At 45.7% G+C, this 15,339-nt stretch overlaps 2 protein-coding genes across 2 annotated transcripts; both read left to right on the top strand.

Annotated features, from left to right (window-relative positions):
- Positions 1–126: 126 nt before the first annotated feature.
- Positions 127–3,392, top strand: mat2al (methionine adenosyltransferase II, alpha-like). Its single transcript, XM_041059259.1, has 9 exons — positions 127–476; positions 1,007–1,084; positions 1,583–1,705; positions 1,794–1,906; positions 2,077–2,220; positions 2,418–2,636; positions 2,731–2,913; positions 3,012–3,145; positions 3,245–3,392. Exons 1-9 carry the CDS (start codon positions 401–403, stop codon positions 3,345–3,347), a joined length of 1,173 nt encoding a protein of 390 aa, XP_040915193.1. The 5' UTR covers positions 127–400; the 3' UTR covers positions 3,348–3,392.
- Positions 3,393–4,041: 649 nt separating this feature from the next.
- On the top strand, positions 4,042–14,539 carry LOC121195301 (aryl hydrocarbon receptor-like). Its single transcript, XM_041058689.1, has 11 exons — positions 4,042–4,656; positions 6,430–6,608; positions 9,491–9,603; positions 9,696–9,785; positions 9,862–9,982; positions 10,325–10,464; positions 10,618–10,820; positions 11,023–11,132; positions 11,238–11,379; positions 11,551–13,120; positions 13,198–14,539. Exons 1-11 carry the CDS (start codon positions 4,598–4,600, stop codon positions 13,291–13,293), a joined length of 2,823 nt encoding a protein of 940 aa, XP_040914623.1. The 5' UTR covers positions 4,042–4,597; the 3' UTR covers positions 13,294–14,539.
- Positions 14,540–15,339: the final 800 nt, after the last annotated feature.

Consider the following 15,339-nt stretch of genomic DNA (forward strand, 5'->3'; position numbering starts at 1 on the left):
AGAGGTGAAGAAGATGAAACGTACGAGGCCAACGTGTCACCAGAGTTCAGACGCTTGTGTTGTTGTAACAGCGACATCCTGAGGCTGCTGTCTGCAGGGCAGCATTCCTCCTGCAGCCCACACACAGGCGCTAACAGGCACACCACCGCAAAGGAAGCGGCTCCTTCACGGTGTTAGAAAACCTCCGTCCCTCACGACTCCCGAGGAAAAGCTGCATCAGCTGTTTCGCTGCTGTCCCGGATCAGACGTCCCGCTGCGGCTTCAGCTGAACTTCAGCCTTCGCAGGGTTAATTATTGCTTCATATAATCAGAGTCGGCGAACATCAGTGCACGCTGTCACTTACACGGTGTGAGTCCGCATCGCCTGCGTTAACTTTTCTGCACCGACCACGAGCTGAACATGAACCCCAGCAGCGGAGCCCGGAGCGGGAAGACTTTCCTCTTCACATCCGAGTCTGTTGGAGAAGGACACTCTGGTACCGTACCCGTGTTTAACCCGAGTTTAACCCGCGTTTAACCCGAGTTTGACTCAAGTTAAATCCGTGTGGACGTGTCTGGACATGCACACGCCCCCTGTAGCTCCGCTGAGCTTATATTAACTATATTATAATAAGTATTTAAGAAATCGTTAAGCAAAAGTAGCAAAACAAAAATAAGGGAGCTGCAACGATTAGTCGATTAATCTGTCCATCAACAGAAAATTAATCAGCCGTGATAATTGAGTTGTCATTTATTAGTAATAAAAAAAAATGTGAGTATGTTCTGGTTTCTAGAGTCTAATCCCAATTTTTTTTTTTGTCTTGTGCACAGAACTTAATAAAAACAATCCCATTTTGTGACCTTGGGGAGTAAAAGCCCCCAAATTCACAGATAAAGTCTTCAGGACAGAACCTCATTGTCCTCAGTAGCAGCTACAAACCTGTCAACACTGAATAATCTCTGTATTCAGAAACAATGTCCTCCGTGTCTCTTCTTTTCTTTTACATCTCTGACTTGGTGTTCACAGATAAAATGTGCGATCAGATCAGTGATGCTGTGCTCGACGCGTACCTGAGTCAGGACCCTGACTCTAAAGTGGCCTGTGGTAAGTTTTCTGTCTCATGATACTGATGTTGCCATATTGCTCTCATTAGTCAGGTTTCCATCCAAACGTAGCACAAATTTTACCCCGATTCCCCACAAATCTGCTTCCACTACTGCTGATGCGAATATTAGGAGCTGTTTGAATAAACCGTCTCCTGTGGAGACCACCACTGATTTATCTTTTGATATTAGTTATCTTTTAAGAACTAATAATTAAACAGATAACTGTCTTTGACTGGATCAGTGTTTGCCCTTTAGCTCAAAGTTCAGAGCAGCGTTATCTCGCTCGCTTTTTCCACCAGATAAAAAAAACTTTGCTTTAGAAAATTTACGAGACTTGACTGTTTCAGAAAATGTAGAAAATACAAGGGAAACACAAACTACGTAAATAAAAATGAAAAGTGGAGCAGCTGTGATTACGTCATGAATGCTTGATAATACAAACACTGAGAGTCAGAGTCAGATTCTCGGCTCATGAAACTATAACGTCGTGCTGCAGAATGTGTGGCGAAGACGGGGATGATTCTGCTGGTTGGAGAAGTGACATCTAAGGCCATAGTGGATCTGCAGTCAGTCGTCAGAAATACTGTGCAGAAGATCGGCTACGACGACTCCTCAAAAGGTGCAGTACGCTGGGATTTAACATTCGCACGCGACGACTCAAGAATTTGTTTGTGAAACGGAGTGAACGGGTCTGTTGTGATCTGCAGGTTTTGACTATAAGACCTGCAACGTGCTGGTGGCTCTGGAGCCGCAGTGTGTGGAGATATCCGACTGTGTGTTTGAAGGCAGGGATCAGGAGGACATCGGAGCAGGGGACCAGGTTCAGTACCTTATATGATTTAGAATCATTTCAGTAAGGACGGTTTGTGAACAGTCACTCTGCTAAAGAGTGGAATTTGAATTTAAACGAAACCTTTGACACGACGACCTGATCATAAAACCGGGTTTCCGTCTTTATTGGGCTGCTTGTCTCTTGTCTTGTCTCTTCAGGGTTTGATGTTTGGCTACGCCACAGATGAGACGGACGAGTGTATGCCCCTAACCATCCTCCTGGCGCACAAACTCAACTACAGGATGAAGGAGCTGTCACGTAACGGAGAGTGTCCCTGGATACAACCAGACTCCAAGTCCCAGGTGAGCCGGTGCAGAATAAGACCAGGGGGATGTTAAAGCCCTACAGAAGGGCACATTGATGAATGAGGGGTAAACACACTGACTGATTTGACTCTGACCTTTGTTGCCTGATGGTCCCCGTCTCTCTCTTGCCTCATTTTCTGTGTAATAAAGTCACAAAACACACTGCTGAGAGTTTGATCTTAACTTTTGTGCAGGTCACGGTGGAGTACAGAGACAACAAGGGAGCCATGGAGCCGCTGCGTGTTCACACTGTGGTCATCTCCGTCCAGCACAGCCCTACCATCACCCTGGAGGAGATCAGGCGCAATCTGATGGAGAAAGTGGTGAAGGTCGTCATTCCTGCCAAGTACCTGGACGACAAGACCATCTACCATCTGCTGCCGAGCGGGAAATTCCTCACGGGAGGCCCACAGGTAAGAAACCACAGGGGGGAGAAGATAAATAGCACTGATCGTCGGGTTGCGTGCGGGCATGCAGGACATGAATCTGACGTTTCTGTGTTTCCAGGGGGATGCAGGACTCACAGGACGTAAAATCATAGTGGACACCTATGGAGGATGGGGCGGGCACGGGGGAGGGGCTTTCTCTGGTAAGGACTACTCCAAAGTGGACCGGTCCGGGGCGTATGCTGCACGCTGGGTCGCCAAGTCTTTGGTCAAAGCCGGACTGTGCAGGAGAGCCCTCGTCCAGGTGAGGAACGTTACAGTTTAAAGCCATCTCCTGAAAACGTTGCTCTGAAACCTGTCTACAGCGACCGAGAGCATCGGTGTCATGTCTCTTCATTTCAGATCTCCTATGCCATCGGCGTGAGCCATCCGCTCTCCATCTCAGTGTTTCACTACGGCACATCGAACAGGGATGAAGACGAGCTGCTGCAGATAGTACAGAAGAACTTTGACCTGAGGCCTGGAGTCATTGTGAAGTGTGTGCACAGCATTAAAACCCACAGCATTAAAACCCTACATCTGTCTTTGTTCCCTGTAAATATAACAGTGTCATCTTGACCGTGTGTCTTTCACAGGGAGCTGGGTTTGAAGCGGCCAATTTACCAAGCCACCGCCTGCTACGGTCACTTTGGCAGAGCGGAGTTCCCCTGGGAAAAACCTAAACCTCTGGCGTTTTGAGTCTGAGCATCGAGCACATTCCAGTTGTGTCTTAATAATCAGCTGGTCTGAGTAAGTATGACAGACTCTGCCAGCCAGTATCAGGCATCACGGACTCACACGAACTCTGATCTGATATCTGTAGCTGAATCAGCTGCATTAGTGAACCAGAGGTCGAGTCTGTGCATTGGACCATTTTAATTTGAATTAGAGAAAACACAGTGTTGTTGGGAAGAGTATATCCTGTTTAATGTTCTTCCTTTATAATCTGTGCCTTTATAATTACTATGCAATGAATGTGATTTTGTCTTTGAATAACTTAGACACTAGAATGTGTATTTAAAAAATCATGTATTTTTGTAATAAGTGAGAAATATTTGGTGATTAAAAACCTGCATTAAAAACTGTTGGTGGAATTTAACATTTCCTCAAGTACTTTAGTCTAAGTGAAGAGCAGAAAATGGAAATGCTGATGTGAATGTACCTGTGGCCATTTTCTTTGAGACATGCTCAGATTTTCTGATTTTATTTCATATTTTTCTTTTACATTATCATAAGGCTTTTTAACATTGTGGTTTCGACGTTTGCTGAAGTAGAAGTTTGTGAAGTCTTCCTCCTCCACCACCGTCTATCATTTTCCTGCGATACCTGTCGCTGCCACTGGATGGAGTCACAGGTTACACAACATTTTTCGCGAGGCAGGAAAAGACGGAAAGCACACCTGAGAGCTGAGCTGCGGCAGGTTCACGTCAAACTTCACAGCCGAGCAGGAAGGAAACGATTCAGTGAACATTTAGTCCCAGAGTAACATACAACGGACTCACACGAGCAGTGTGTGTGTGTTTAACAGTTGAGGACAAGGAAGATAAACAAAGGCAAAGGTTTACACCAATAATAACCGGTGAGACAGAGGGGCCCTGATGTTACCGTGGACCGGATTGGCTGCAGCGGGAGGAGAACCGGACGGAGGACTGGCTCCGGTCTGAGTCCTGCAGCTCTTCCCTCTCAAAGTTTGGTAATTTTTCAATGAGCGACCGAGCGCGCGGCTGTGAAATGCTGCTGCACACATCTGGATTATTCCTGAGCTGCCTTCACTCTTAAAACAACCTGGAAACTTTACAGGCTGAAAGAAAGGAAAGAAAAGAGAAGAAGAAAAGTCGGGCTGTGTCTTATCCGGAGGTTTAAAAACCCGAAACCTTTCATGCTGCTTTGATTTTTTTCTTCTTTGAAGTGAAATTAAAGACAGAGTTGAGTGAAAGCTCCGCGCCACCATGCAGGGGAACGGCGGAGTGTACGCGGTGAGGAGGAGGAGGAAGCCCGTCCAGAAAAAGTCAGTTTTCAGCTTTTAAATCGTGGTTTGTTTATTTCTCTGAAATCTGTGGAACAACAACAACAACAGCACAACAAGCCTGAACTGCGCGAGGGGGGGTTAATACTGGTCACTGTCAATCAATCACCGCAGTGATGATCACTGTGTAATAATAACTATTGATACGTTCAATCCTTCAACATTCATCTCGTGTTTGCACCAAAGGCCTGAGTCAGGCAGGTTTTCTTTGTTTTGTTTTGTTTTTTATTTCCGGGCAGGGGACAGGTAGGCAGCTTACCTGCAGCAACGCACACGTAATGACGTCAGGAGCAGATAAGGTGAGTCGGGCAGGTGATGGTGGCTGTGTGGCGTCAGCGGTGGAGAATAAATGTACTCAGTCACCCTCCGGTGAACTTTTTACTACAATGCATTTATTCATTAACAGCTTCCGGCTCTTTGCAGGTTCATATTATTTATACAAAACATAATCAACAGATCAATTCTGATGTATAAATAAAGATTAAGCTGCAGTTTGTAAAGTAACTAAAATCACCCGCTGCATCATTAAAGTGAATGAATTATTCTGTCTGTGTCACAGGCATCAAAACCAACCAGTGGTGGAGGAAGTAGAGAGATAAAGATAAAGCTGTAATGAAATAAATCATAAGTTTACTCAGCCGTACATAAACTATTCACATTTGCTTCACAGCTAAAAACAACGAAGGCTGCAGCTGTTGATTATTTTTTATTGTTGATGAAACTGGTTCAAAACCCAAAGATATAAAACATCTGTTCACAGACAAATATTCACCATTTAGAAGCTTAAACCATTTTATAAAAAAAAAATTGTTCCACAGAAATTCAAACGAGGGATGTAGAGTTAAATCCATGTGAAACTTTTTGCATTTTAAGCAAATTTTCACTCGACCTTGACTGAACACCTGTGGATTTGAGGCTGGTTTGTGCAGAATGAGTCTGAACCGCGCTGCAGCACCTGGAGGCTCGTTGTTCTCGAATTATTGGGAACGTTATCAGAGCTCGAGACGCTCAGAGCTGTTTGCTGGATTATTATGAACGTATAGATCCGTAGTCACCACAGTGACTTTTTAAAATTTAAATTAAACCGTTCGCTCACACTGTTTAACGGATCCATTAGTGATAAAAAAAAAAACCCATCCAGCTTAATGTATGTCTGGGTCACAGTTCTCTGAGTTTTGAACTGTTGTTTGGACAGTATGTGAATCCTGCTGTGTTCCCTCCTCTTCCCTCCATCTCTTGTGTTTTTGTGAGGGACGGAGGACACGCAGGACGGCAGCATGTGCTGACTTGTTGCAGAGGAATTACACTGTGGTAATCTGTAGTAACGTTTGGCACAGATCCAGTGTAAGATCGACAGATGCATTCAAACCAGATTAAATTATCTCAGCAACCACTGGATCGTTCATGTCCCCCAGAGGATGAATCCTATTAACTTTGGTGACTTCTCTGACTTTACCTCCAGCAGCAGCGTGAGGTTGAAATTTGTGGTTCTGAGTGAAATGTCACAACAACGGTTTCCCCTGTGACTTATATGTTATTATATCTGACATTATCAGATTGTTAACACTGAAATGATTAAATGCAAACATGCAGGAGCTCAGATGGACTTTATGAGCTCGTTACAGGACAAAAGAAAAATGCACCTTCAACCCAAAACGCCCACTGAAACTGTTCTGTAGATTATCAAGCAGAACAAACATGTTGCGTTAGGCAGCGGCACTGAACACATCATCCTGTCTTGTGTGTTGTTTTTAGTGCGAAGCCTCTGCCGGCGAAGACCAACCCGTCCAAACGCCACCGGGACCGTCTGAATGTCGAGCTGGACCGTCTCACCGGCCTGCTGCCTTTCTCCGAGGAGGTCAGAGGTCGCCTGGACAAACTGTCGGTGCTCCGGCTCAGTGTGGGATACCTGAAGGTTAAGAGTTACTTCCACGGTCAGTTCACGTCTCACAGAGACACACACACACACACACACACACACACACAGTTGTGGTAACTAAAGGTAAAGGTTGCACAGTAAAGGTCATATGAAACTTCTATTCGTGTGTGAAATACTGAAAGTGAGAGACTGTGTGTGTGTGTGTGTGGGTGTGGGTGTGTGTGTGTGTGTGTGTGGCTGAGCGCGGAGTGTTTGGGGTGTCACACAGGAAACTGGACACTGTGAATAATGAATTGTGTCCCCAGTGGAAGGGAAACAGGAGAGTGAGCTGCAGGGCAGATGGTGTCCAGGCAGAGCAACATGAGACAGACAGACTGGAACAGTGGGTCTTATTCTGATTCTGATCAAATACACAGCCAGTCTCTTTGCCGGGATGTGTCAGTACAGAGAGGACGTCTACAGGCAGGTTGGGTTGTACGCTGAAAGTCTGGGCAGCCTGGGGAAAATAAAACACCTGCAGATTAAAAACACATGAGGGCTCCTGTCAAGGATGAGCAGATCTCAGTGTTTGTGAATGGAGACATTTGAACAACCAACACTCTCAGTCCCACAGCAGCTTCACGTTACCTGAGTGTTTGTTTTTCACACCTGCAACCATCCCAGTTAAAGTCTGACCAGAGATTTTCCTGAAAAATAAAGAAGAAAGTTTAAAACAGCGAGGTGAAGTTATATAATATAACACCAGAGGAATGAATCTGTGATAACGGAGAGGAGTTATGGTTGAAAATGACGAAGTAAAGCTGGTTGAGGGCCAATCAGATTAAGACTGGGTCTACATCAGCATGTTCTGCTGTCGTACGGTGAACAAGTTATCTCTTCTTGACTTTTATGTGAAGCCGACAGCACACACAGGCTGTCGTCAGGCACAGGTATTGTTTTATAAGATAAGGTAAGATAAGAAAATCCTTTATTAGTCCCTCAGTGGGGAAATTGCATTTAGCAACAGCAGGGGTACAGTGCAGTAAGTAAATATCAGTAAGAGGCCAATATGGCCAGAACAAGATTAAACAAACACTAATCCAATAACAGTATTATAAAGTGTTACATAACTTGACCCTTCACCCATGAAAAAAGCAAAGAAGGAAAATTAAAGTTTCCATATAATGTAATCTTCACTACAAACTAGGGCTGCAACTTGTGATTATATTCATTTACTGAGTCATTTAAAAAGACTCATTTAAAAAAAGTTGGTAACATTTTCTACGACTCCTGAGGGAAATGATCTCGTGCGGGTTTGATGCCTAAAGTTCCTAAAAACCCTGCTGATGAGGTATTTTTTGGGGATGAAAGTTCTCTTTGTTTTTAGAGAGAAGGAATCTGCGTGGCCTCCTGAATCAAAGTTTCCTCTGATTGTCGGAGGATGTTTGTTCAGGGCTGAATAATGGGACTGATGTTTTAAGCTCAGTGGTTGATGCTCTTCACAATGAAACCTTAAAAAATAACACAACTCTCGTACAGTCCTCGCGCTGTCATTGGTGTCTTTTCTTTAAGCTGAAAGCTGAAAGTGTGTTTGGATGTTTTGAATATTTTTTACCTGAAGAAGAAAAACAGGGACGGGCTGTTGTACGATGCACCGTGTTGTTATAATTCAAGTGTGTAAGATGGAAACAGATCTGTTGTTTGACTCTGAAACAGCACCCGGTTTACAGTCACCCGTCATGTGTCACCTCCAGATGCTGATAAACACAGGAACATAAGACAATCCTTCACACTGGTTATTAATCACAAGTCCTTAAAACTGGAAATATTCCTCCACTTCATGTGTGCACACAGAAAGTGAAGCAGTGTCAACAAACTCAGACTCATCACTGACCACAACTTTGTGCACAGACCTGTCTGTTGTTTCCTGCTCGGAGTGAGTCCCAGGTGATGCTGCTGCTGCGGCCATCACCAGGTGTGGAGGTTACCATGGTGAACCTTTGTCACCATAGCAACAGAGTCAGGGAGGGGGGGGGGGTGTCTTTTTTGGCTGGCGAGCTGATTACACACGTCTGCTTCCTGTGTTTGTCGATAACGATGGGTGAGCGCGGCTGCAGCGTGGTCAGCGGTGTCATTACCTCGGCCTCCAGCTGCATTTTCCTGCAAGATAAATCTGCGTCTGCTGCAGAGATTCTGAGGCCTGAGCACAGATGCCTTCTGTTTAATTAAGTATTTTAATATCATTTCCAGAGGCTGGAAATGATATTAAACACGGGGTTTGAGGAGCGTAATGGAGCCAGGACAGGATGGGTATGAAGCGAGGAGAGAAAACACGAGGTCACGTTACAGATTTACTTTAAACGATTTATGAAACAGAATCAACCTTTCAGTAAAACTTATTTTTTTTGTCTTCACTTCTTCATATGTTGCTCGTTGTGTCTAATTTCTCTGAGCTTAACGCCTGATGACATGGTGATGTACAGGATCACACCAGCTTGGTTACAGCTCATGCAACAATAACAAACTCTGGATTACTTCAGTCGGTTGTCCGAGTTTGTAGAAAGCTGCTCTTGACCGAGATGTCAGGGCAAATTCCTGAGTTAGCGGGGCAGAGACGAGAGGCAGGTCCAGTGGATTTGTTTTAAAAAGGGGAGGGAGAGTGGAGGACGGAGGAGGAGGAGGGGGTGCCGAGGGAGGTTTGTTAGCGTGCCATGGAGTCATTACTGTAAAGAAAGGAAAGGAGGTATTGCTCAGCTGACTGAACGCCAGCGATCACAGATTAGATTACACAAGATGCTGCTAAAGCTTGAAAATCACTTTAACACAAAAGGAAAAAGATGTTCTGTCCAGTTTGATCAAAATAAAACTACAGAGAAAGATTTTCAGTATCTCTGCAAATACAGTATTTCATGCTGATTTGTTGTTTGTTGTTGTTGTTGTTGTTATTGTGTTCTGCAGCGGCGCTCCAGAAAAATGCTAAGTCAGCTCCTCTGGTCTCTGTAGACGGCAGAAACAGACCGTCCGAGTCCCTGGATGGAGTCAGCTTCTCAGAGGGAGAACTCCTTCTCCAGGTACAAAAACACAAACACACAGTGGGATTACGTGTGTGCAGCAGTGTGGCAGCAGCAGGAGTTGTGTGCATGTCTTCTCGTTGTGTTCACAGGCCCTGAATGGATTTGTGTTGGTTGTGACGAGCGACGGCTCGATCTTCTACGCATCGCAGACGATCCAGGACTTCTTGGGCTTCCATCAGGTAAAACCGTGACACTAAACACGGTGTAAATTTCTCTCTGTTTCTCTGCGCTGTAATGAACTCCTTCCTCTGTCAGTCGGATGTCGTCCTCCACAGTGTGTATGATCTCGTTCATGTGGACGACAGAGAGATTTTCAGATGTCAGCTCCACTTCGCCCTCAACCCCGACCAGACGGACGCAGACGTGAGAGCACAGGGTAAAGATTTAACTCATCAATAATAAACATGCACCTTCAAACGCATCAGTCTCTGCTTGCAGTCCCTCATGTCATCTCTGATTGTACATGTCCACTGCAGTTTGACTGCAGAGGACACTTCCTCCTGTAGCTGCAAAAAAATTAATCAGCAACAATTTTGATCAATCAGAAAATAAAAATGTTCCCTGCTTCCACTTTATTGATCGAATAAAACATGAAAATTTTGTGGCGAAAATGAAAATAGTCTCATCTCTAATCAGACATTTTCATATGATGTATTGATATATGGTGGAATGCAGTGTAGGGACATGCCAGTGTAAAATAAATATTGTTTCTCTGCAGACGGGCAGCTGAGCGGTAAAACTCTGAGCAGTTCTCAGAGCGTCCTGCCTCAGTACATCCCTCCAGAGAACTCCTCTTTCCTGGAGAGAAGCTTCTGCTGTCGCCTTCGCTGCCTCCTGGACAACACCTCTGGATTCCTGGTAACAAAAGTCCTCAGCCATGCTAACAGCTCTAAGGCACAGTGGTTCTTTGGGCTAAACGCTAAAATCAGAACACAGAAATGTACATCTACAGGGCCCCCCAGTGTTTGTGTAACTTCATGTGTTAATGGAACTGTGTCTGCTCCACTGCAGGCTCTGAACTTCCACGGGCGTCTGAAGTACCTGCATTTACATGGAAACGCTGGGGCCGATGGGACGGCGGCTCCTCCTCAGCTAGCTCTGTTCGCCATCGCCACACCTCTGCAGTCTCCTTCAGTCATGGAGATCCGCACCAAGACCCTCATCTTCCAGACCAAACACAGAATGGACTTTGCTCCTGTGGGCATCGACACCAGGTAGGTTTCGGGGATCGTATGTTTTTTTTTTCACGTCTGACTGGTTATGTGTGACTGTCACAGTCAAAGCCACAAATGAAGCTTATCCAGGTGAAAGGACAAATAGTAAAGAAAACTAGAGATAGATATAGATTGAAAGTGAAATTATCCCGATCCGATCCAGCTTTTCCAACTTTTCCTATCTTTTTTTCTTCTTCTTCAGAGGGAAGCTGGTTTTGGGTTATACAGAGGTAGAGCTGGTCACAACAGGCTCTGGTTATCAGTTCATCCACGCTGCTGACATGATGTACTGCGCTGACAACCACCTCAGGAGTGAGTTACTCTATAAGACAGATGCCCTTTGTTCTCACTGCTGTGTTCACACTTACATTTTTGTCAGTCTTATGTGAGTCTTGTGTCCACCTGCTCTGTCCTCAGTGATTAGAACCGGAGACAGTGGCTTCACGATCTTCAGGCTGCTGACTAAAACAGGACAGTGGTTGTGGGTTCAGGCCTCTGCCAGGATCGTCTTCACCGGAGGGAAACCGGACTTCATCATCTCTCGACAGAAAGCCCTCACGTAAGCATCACTGCCTTGTTTAGCCAACGCCTGTTGGTTACCATGGTAACAGCAAGTGCAGTTTAACAGCAAACAGGTCAGATAAAACCGCTGGAAACATTAAACACTCAGCCACAGTGCAGTTGTTGGAGCAGTATTAACCTTTGCTTGTTGCCTCCTGTTGTTCTGTAGAAATGAGGAGGGAGAGGAACACCTGCGGCAGAGGAGACAGCAGCTCCCCTTCAACCTTGCCACCGGTGAGGGCGTCCTGTACGACGTTTCTCTGGATATCTTCTCCATACCTGGTCCCCCTGGCCCCGACGCACCGGCCACTGCTGAGCCCACAACAGAGAAACCTCTGGACCCCGCCTCGCTCCTGGGATCCCTTCGCCGGCAGGACCACTCTGTTTACACCCAGCCAGAGAAGCCCAGTCCCCAGCTCCCAGTCTTCTCCCAGACAGAGGACACTGATTGTGAGCAACCCCAGTCGTGCTTGGAACAAGCCTTTCTGGACAGCCACGCTCTGCTCAGTGTGCCGGGTCAGATCCAGACTTTACAGAAGAGGTCCCTCACAGCAGACCCCACGTCAGAGGCCATGATTGCCTCTTTGGAGCAGATTTTGGGAGATATTGGGGATGGAGGGATAGAGGGTCTTGAGGTGGCGGACACAGAGCTGAGGGATTGGGAAAACACCCTCGTCAGGATGAATAAAGAGAAGGACGACACACTGAGGGAGCTGAATCACACCCTGGCTAATGATGTGTTCTCATATGTGGAGGAGGCTCTGAGGAGAGAAACAGGTGGGTACGTGGTTCAGGGTTCAGATCAGGCTGGGTGTCACGTTTCTGGGACGATCAGCGGTTTATCCATTCAAGTTCCTGTGTTTTCAAATCCTGAGCCACAGTGGCAGCCAATGACGGTCATGACATCTAACCAGAAAGGATGTGGAGAACAGACTCGGTTGGGAAATATTCTTGGTGATGTTTGTAATTCGACTGGGCTGAAAATTGCTTCTCAAGCTGTTTCTCAGCGGACGACTGGCACACGAACACCCACTCAGTGTCGTAACGCTCACCAGGGACGCACCTCTTCTTTGTGGCCTCCAGGTAGCAGCAATCACAGCTGTGGCAATGAGATGATTTCAACACAGTCCTGCATGACACATCAGTCTTGGCTTCCATCTGCACACAAACACACCGACAACATTCACAGCAGCCACGAGTCTGGCTCTGAGGTGATGGACCAAAGTGTGCAACGTTCTCTAAACCACACTGGTTCACAGCAGACTTCTGTGGGGCCACAGCCTCTGGGCCCTTCAGTGTGGCAACAGCAGCAGCAGCAGCAGCTGCCGCAAAGTTTTCACCATCACACACTTCCACATTCCTCGCACACACCAGGCAGTGTGAGCTCAACCGCTCAGTCGTTCCACCCGCAAACGCAGCGATTATCTGGCAGCTGCACGTACGAAAAAGGTCATGCACCAAACGCTGCTACTGTTCCTACCAGACCACACAGGCCTCTGCTGGGACCCACATGCTCCAGAGGACACACACATGCTGCAGGGGCGACTACAAGTTCTCCACCCTTCACCCTGCCCCGTCCAGACGTGGCAGTTGCAGGCATCAACCAGGGTATGATGTCCGACCCCAACACGCTCATGGCTGCCTGTACAGATGTGGGCATGGGAACGTTTGGACCAGAATATCCTGCTGAAAACGCATCAGTACAGTCCTCGTTCTTCTGTTGGAACAGTGAAGCTCAGGTAAGATGAGATTACTGTTGGAAACAATCAGGGTGATGATCAGATGATCACTGCCTCTCTGCTCTTTTCTTCCACAGGTTCCCAAAGTTCCCCTGAACGGCGTCGTCGACCCGTTTGCCTTCCCGGTCCATCCTACCGGGAGCATCAACCTTTCCCAAAACACGGGACCATAGTCACGTCTGTGCCTCGCTCTGATTGGACTGAAAGACCAGTGATCAGTGACTCAGAAAGAACTTCTGAGATTATTCCTGTAGACGAAGGAGGAGATGATTGTTATATTTTAACAATGTTCAGGAAATATGGACCTTTTCATTTCAAACAGAAAAACTTTACCAATAATTATCTCTTTACACATATTCAGTATGTGGCTCACAGTGTCCTGTCAGCAGAGGGGAAGCTGGATCCAACAGGGTTTATTACAAGTGGACTTTTCTGTAGAGAACAGAAGAAATCTTGAGTTTGAGGAATATGGAGAGAAGCTGTTTCACCTCAACACTTCCCACTGTACATCACAAATAACACAGAGTGGTGGGAGGACGTGTCGCAGGGAGCAGACGTAACGTCCCCGTTACGATGTCCGTTACCCATCATTCAGTGTTTGTTTCACTGGTCTTACTTAAGACACAGACGCTGTTCCTGGCGTTGTGAGTGAGGAGAAACTACAGGCACGGCAGAACCTAAACTCAGCCTCGTCTCCTAGACATTAAGTTCATATGTCACTAAATTGTTTTCCCAAGTTACATTGTGGTGACAAAGGTAATCGCTGGCTTATTTTCAGAAGCAGTGTTTTTTTGTTTGTGTTTTTTGAATGAATGACTGAAGTGCTATATTTAGGAACTACACCAGAGTCTGGGAGGTGATAAGGGTCTTCTGTATTTCATGGCATTGTAATTTCTCTGCACCCGTGAAGCACCTTGTATCTGAGGTTTTGAAAAGCACTTAAGAAATGAAGTTTTCTTCCTTATTTAGGCAACAAAAGTTAGAGAAAGGTCGTAGCTTGGTTTAAATGGAAGTAAAAACACCTTCAATATATTTAAACTTAGCAGTAAATTATTGGCCCTGCAGGACTTTCAAATTTTATACAATATAAAGGATTCATGGCACTTCAAGCCAGTAACAAAGGCACAATTTCAAACGTTTTCTCTTTGGATATGGGAGAGGTGGTGACTCTAATGCACGACTGTGAATAGATTTAAATGAGGCTCTGTGACTATTTATTTTCACTTTAAATTGTGTGTCCATCTCAGCTGTATCAAAGAAGAACTTTATTTTTTGTTTGTTACCTGTAGGAGATTTTTGCCATATCATTCTGCTTCTGTAATTATCGGCTCCGTAGTGCTTTGTCTTCCTTGTGTACAAAATAAAACCACCGGGGACAAGTCTAATTTATTTTTGCCATTAAAGAATTGTAACCCCTCAGCTGGTCTCATGTTTTATGGCTCTGGAGGGTTTGTGTGAGGACTCGTGTGATTGTTTCCAAACCGGGTCATCGGCAGACCTCAGACATGAAACGATATCAGGTTAAACCCATTAAGGAGCAGCTCCGGTGCCAGCTTGTATTGTTATCTGTGGAGTATCCGTGGGCACGATAGCACATTAATGCTTTTGTTCCAGTCTTCCTGCTCCCACATCATTGCTCCTCTGAGAGATGGGTTCCCACAAGCCATTACGTAAACCTGCCTGCCCTTATACAGCAGATTCCCCTCGGTCCCTTCAGTGTCTCCTCGGAGCAGGACTGGTTCTTTAATTGGATATAAAATCTTAAAAAAAAAAAAAAAAAGCTGCCTGAGGCCTTTGAAGAGTCTACAGTCATGCTAGCAGCTGGGTGAGGCGGTGCAATACAACATATTCACATCAGACTGTTTAAATGCTTTTTAACCAAGTGGGAAAAACCGTCCACGTCAGCCTCTGACTCCTAATTCAATAAATTTCAATCTAACACCAATACAATCCATCCAGATCATTTTATAAGAGCCATACACTTTGTTCATATCCGGTTCCACTTGATAACAAACTGCTACAAATACATAACAAGACAAAAATGGCTCATTTGAAATATTTCTCATGTGTGATCACAGGGCTCGCTCAGGGACTAACCACACTGGAGCGATGTGGGACAGGTCTCAGGTCCTGTTCTCATTCTGCCGTCTGTGGATGGATTACTGAACGGGCCGACTGGGCAAAGGCCGATGGTTCCAAGGGGTTAGGGGGCCACTGGT

Source organism: Toxotes jaculatrix, chromosome 16 (genome assembly GCF_017976425.1).
Source record: "Toxotes jaculatrix isolate fToxJac2 chromosome 16, fToxJac2.pri, whole genome shotgun sequence".
Lineage (NCBI taxonomy): Eukaryota > Metazoa > Chordata > Actinopteri > Toxotidae > Toxotes > Toxotes jaculatrix.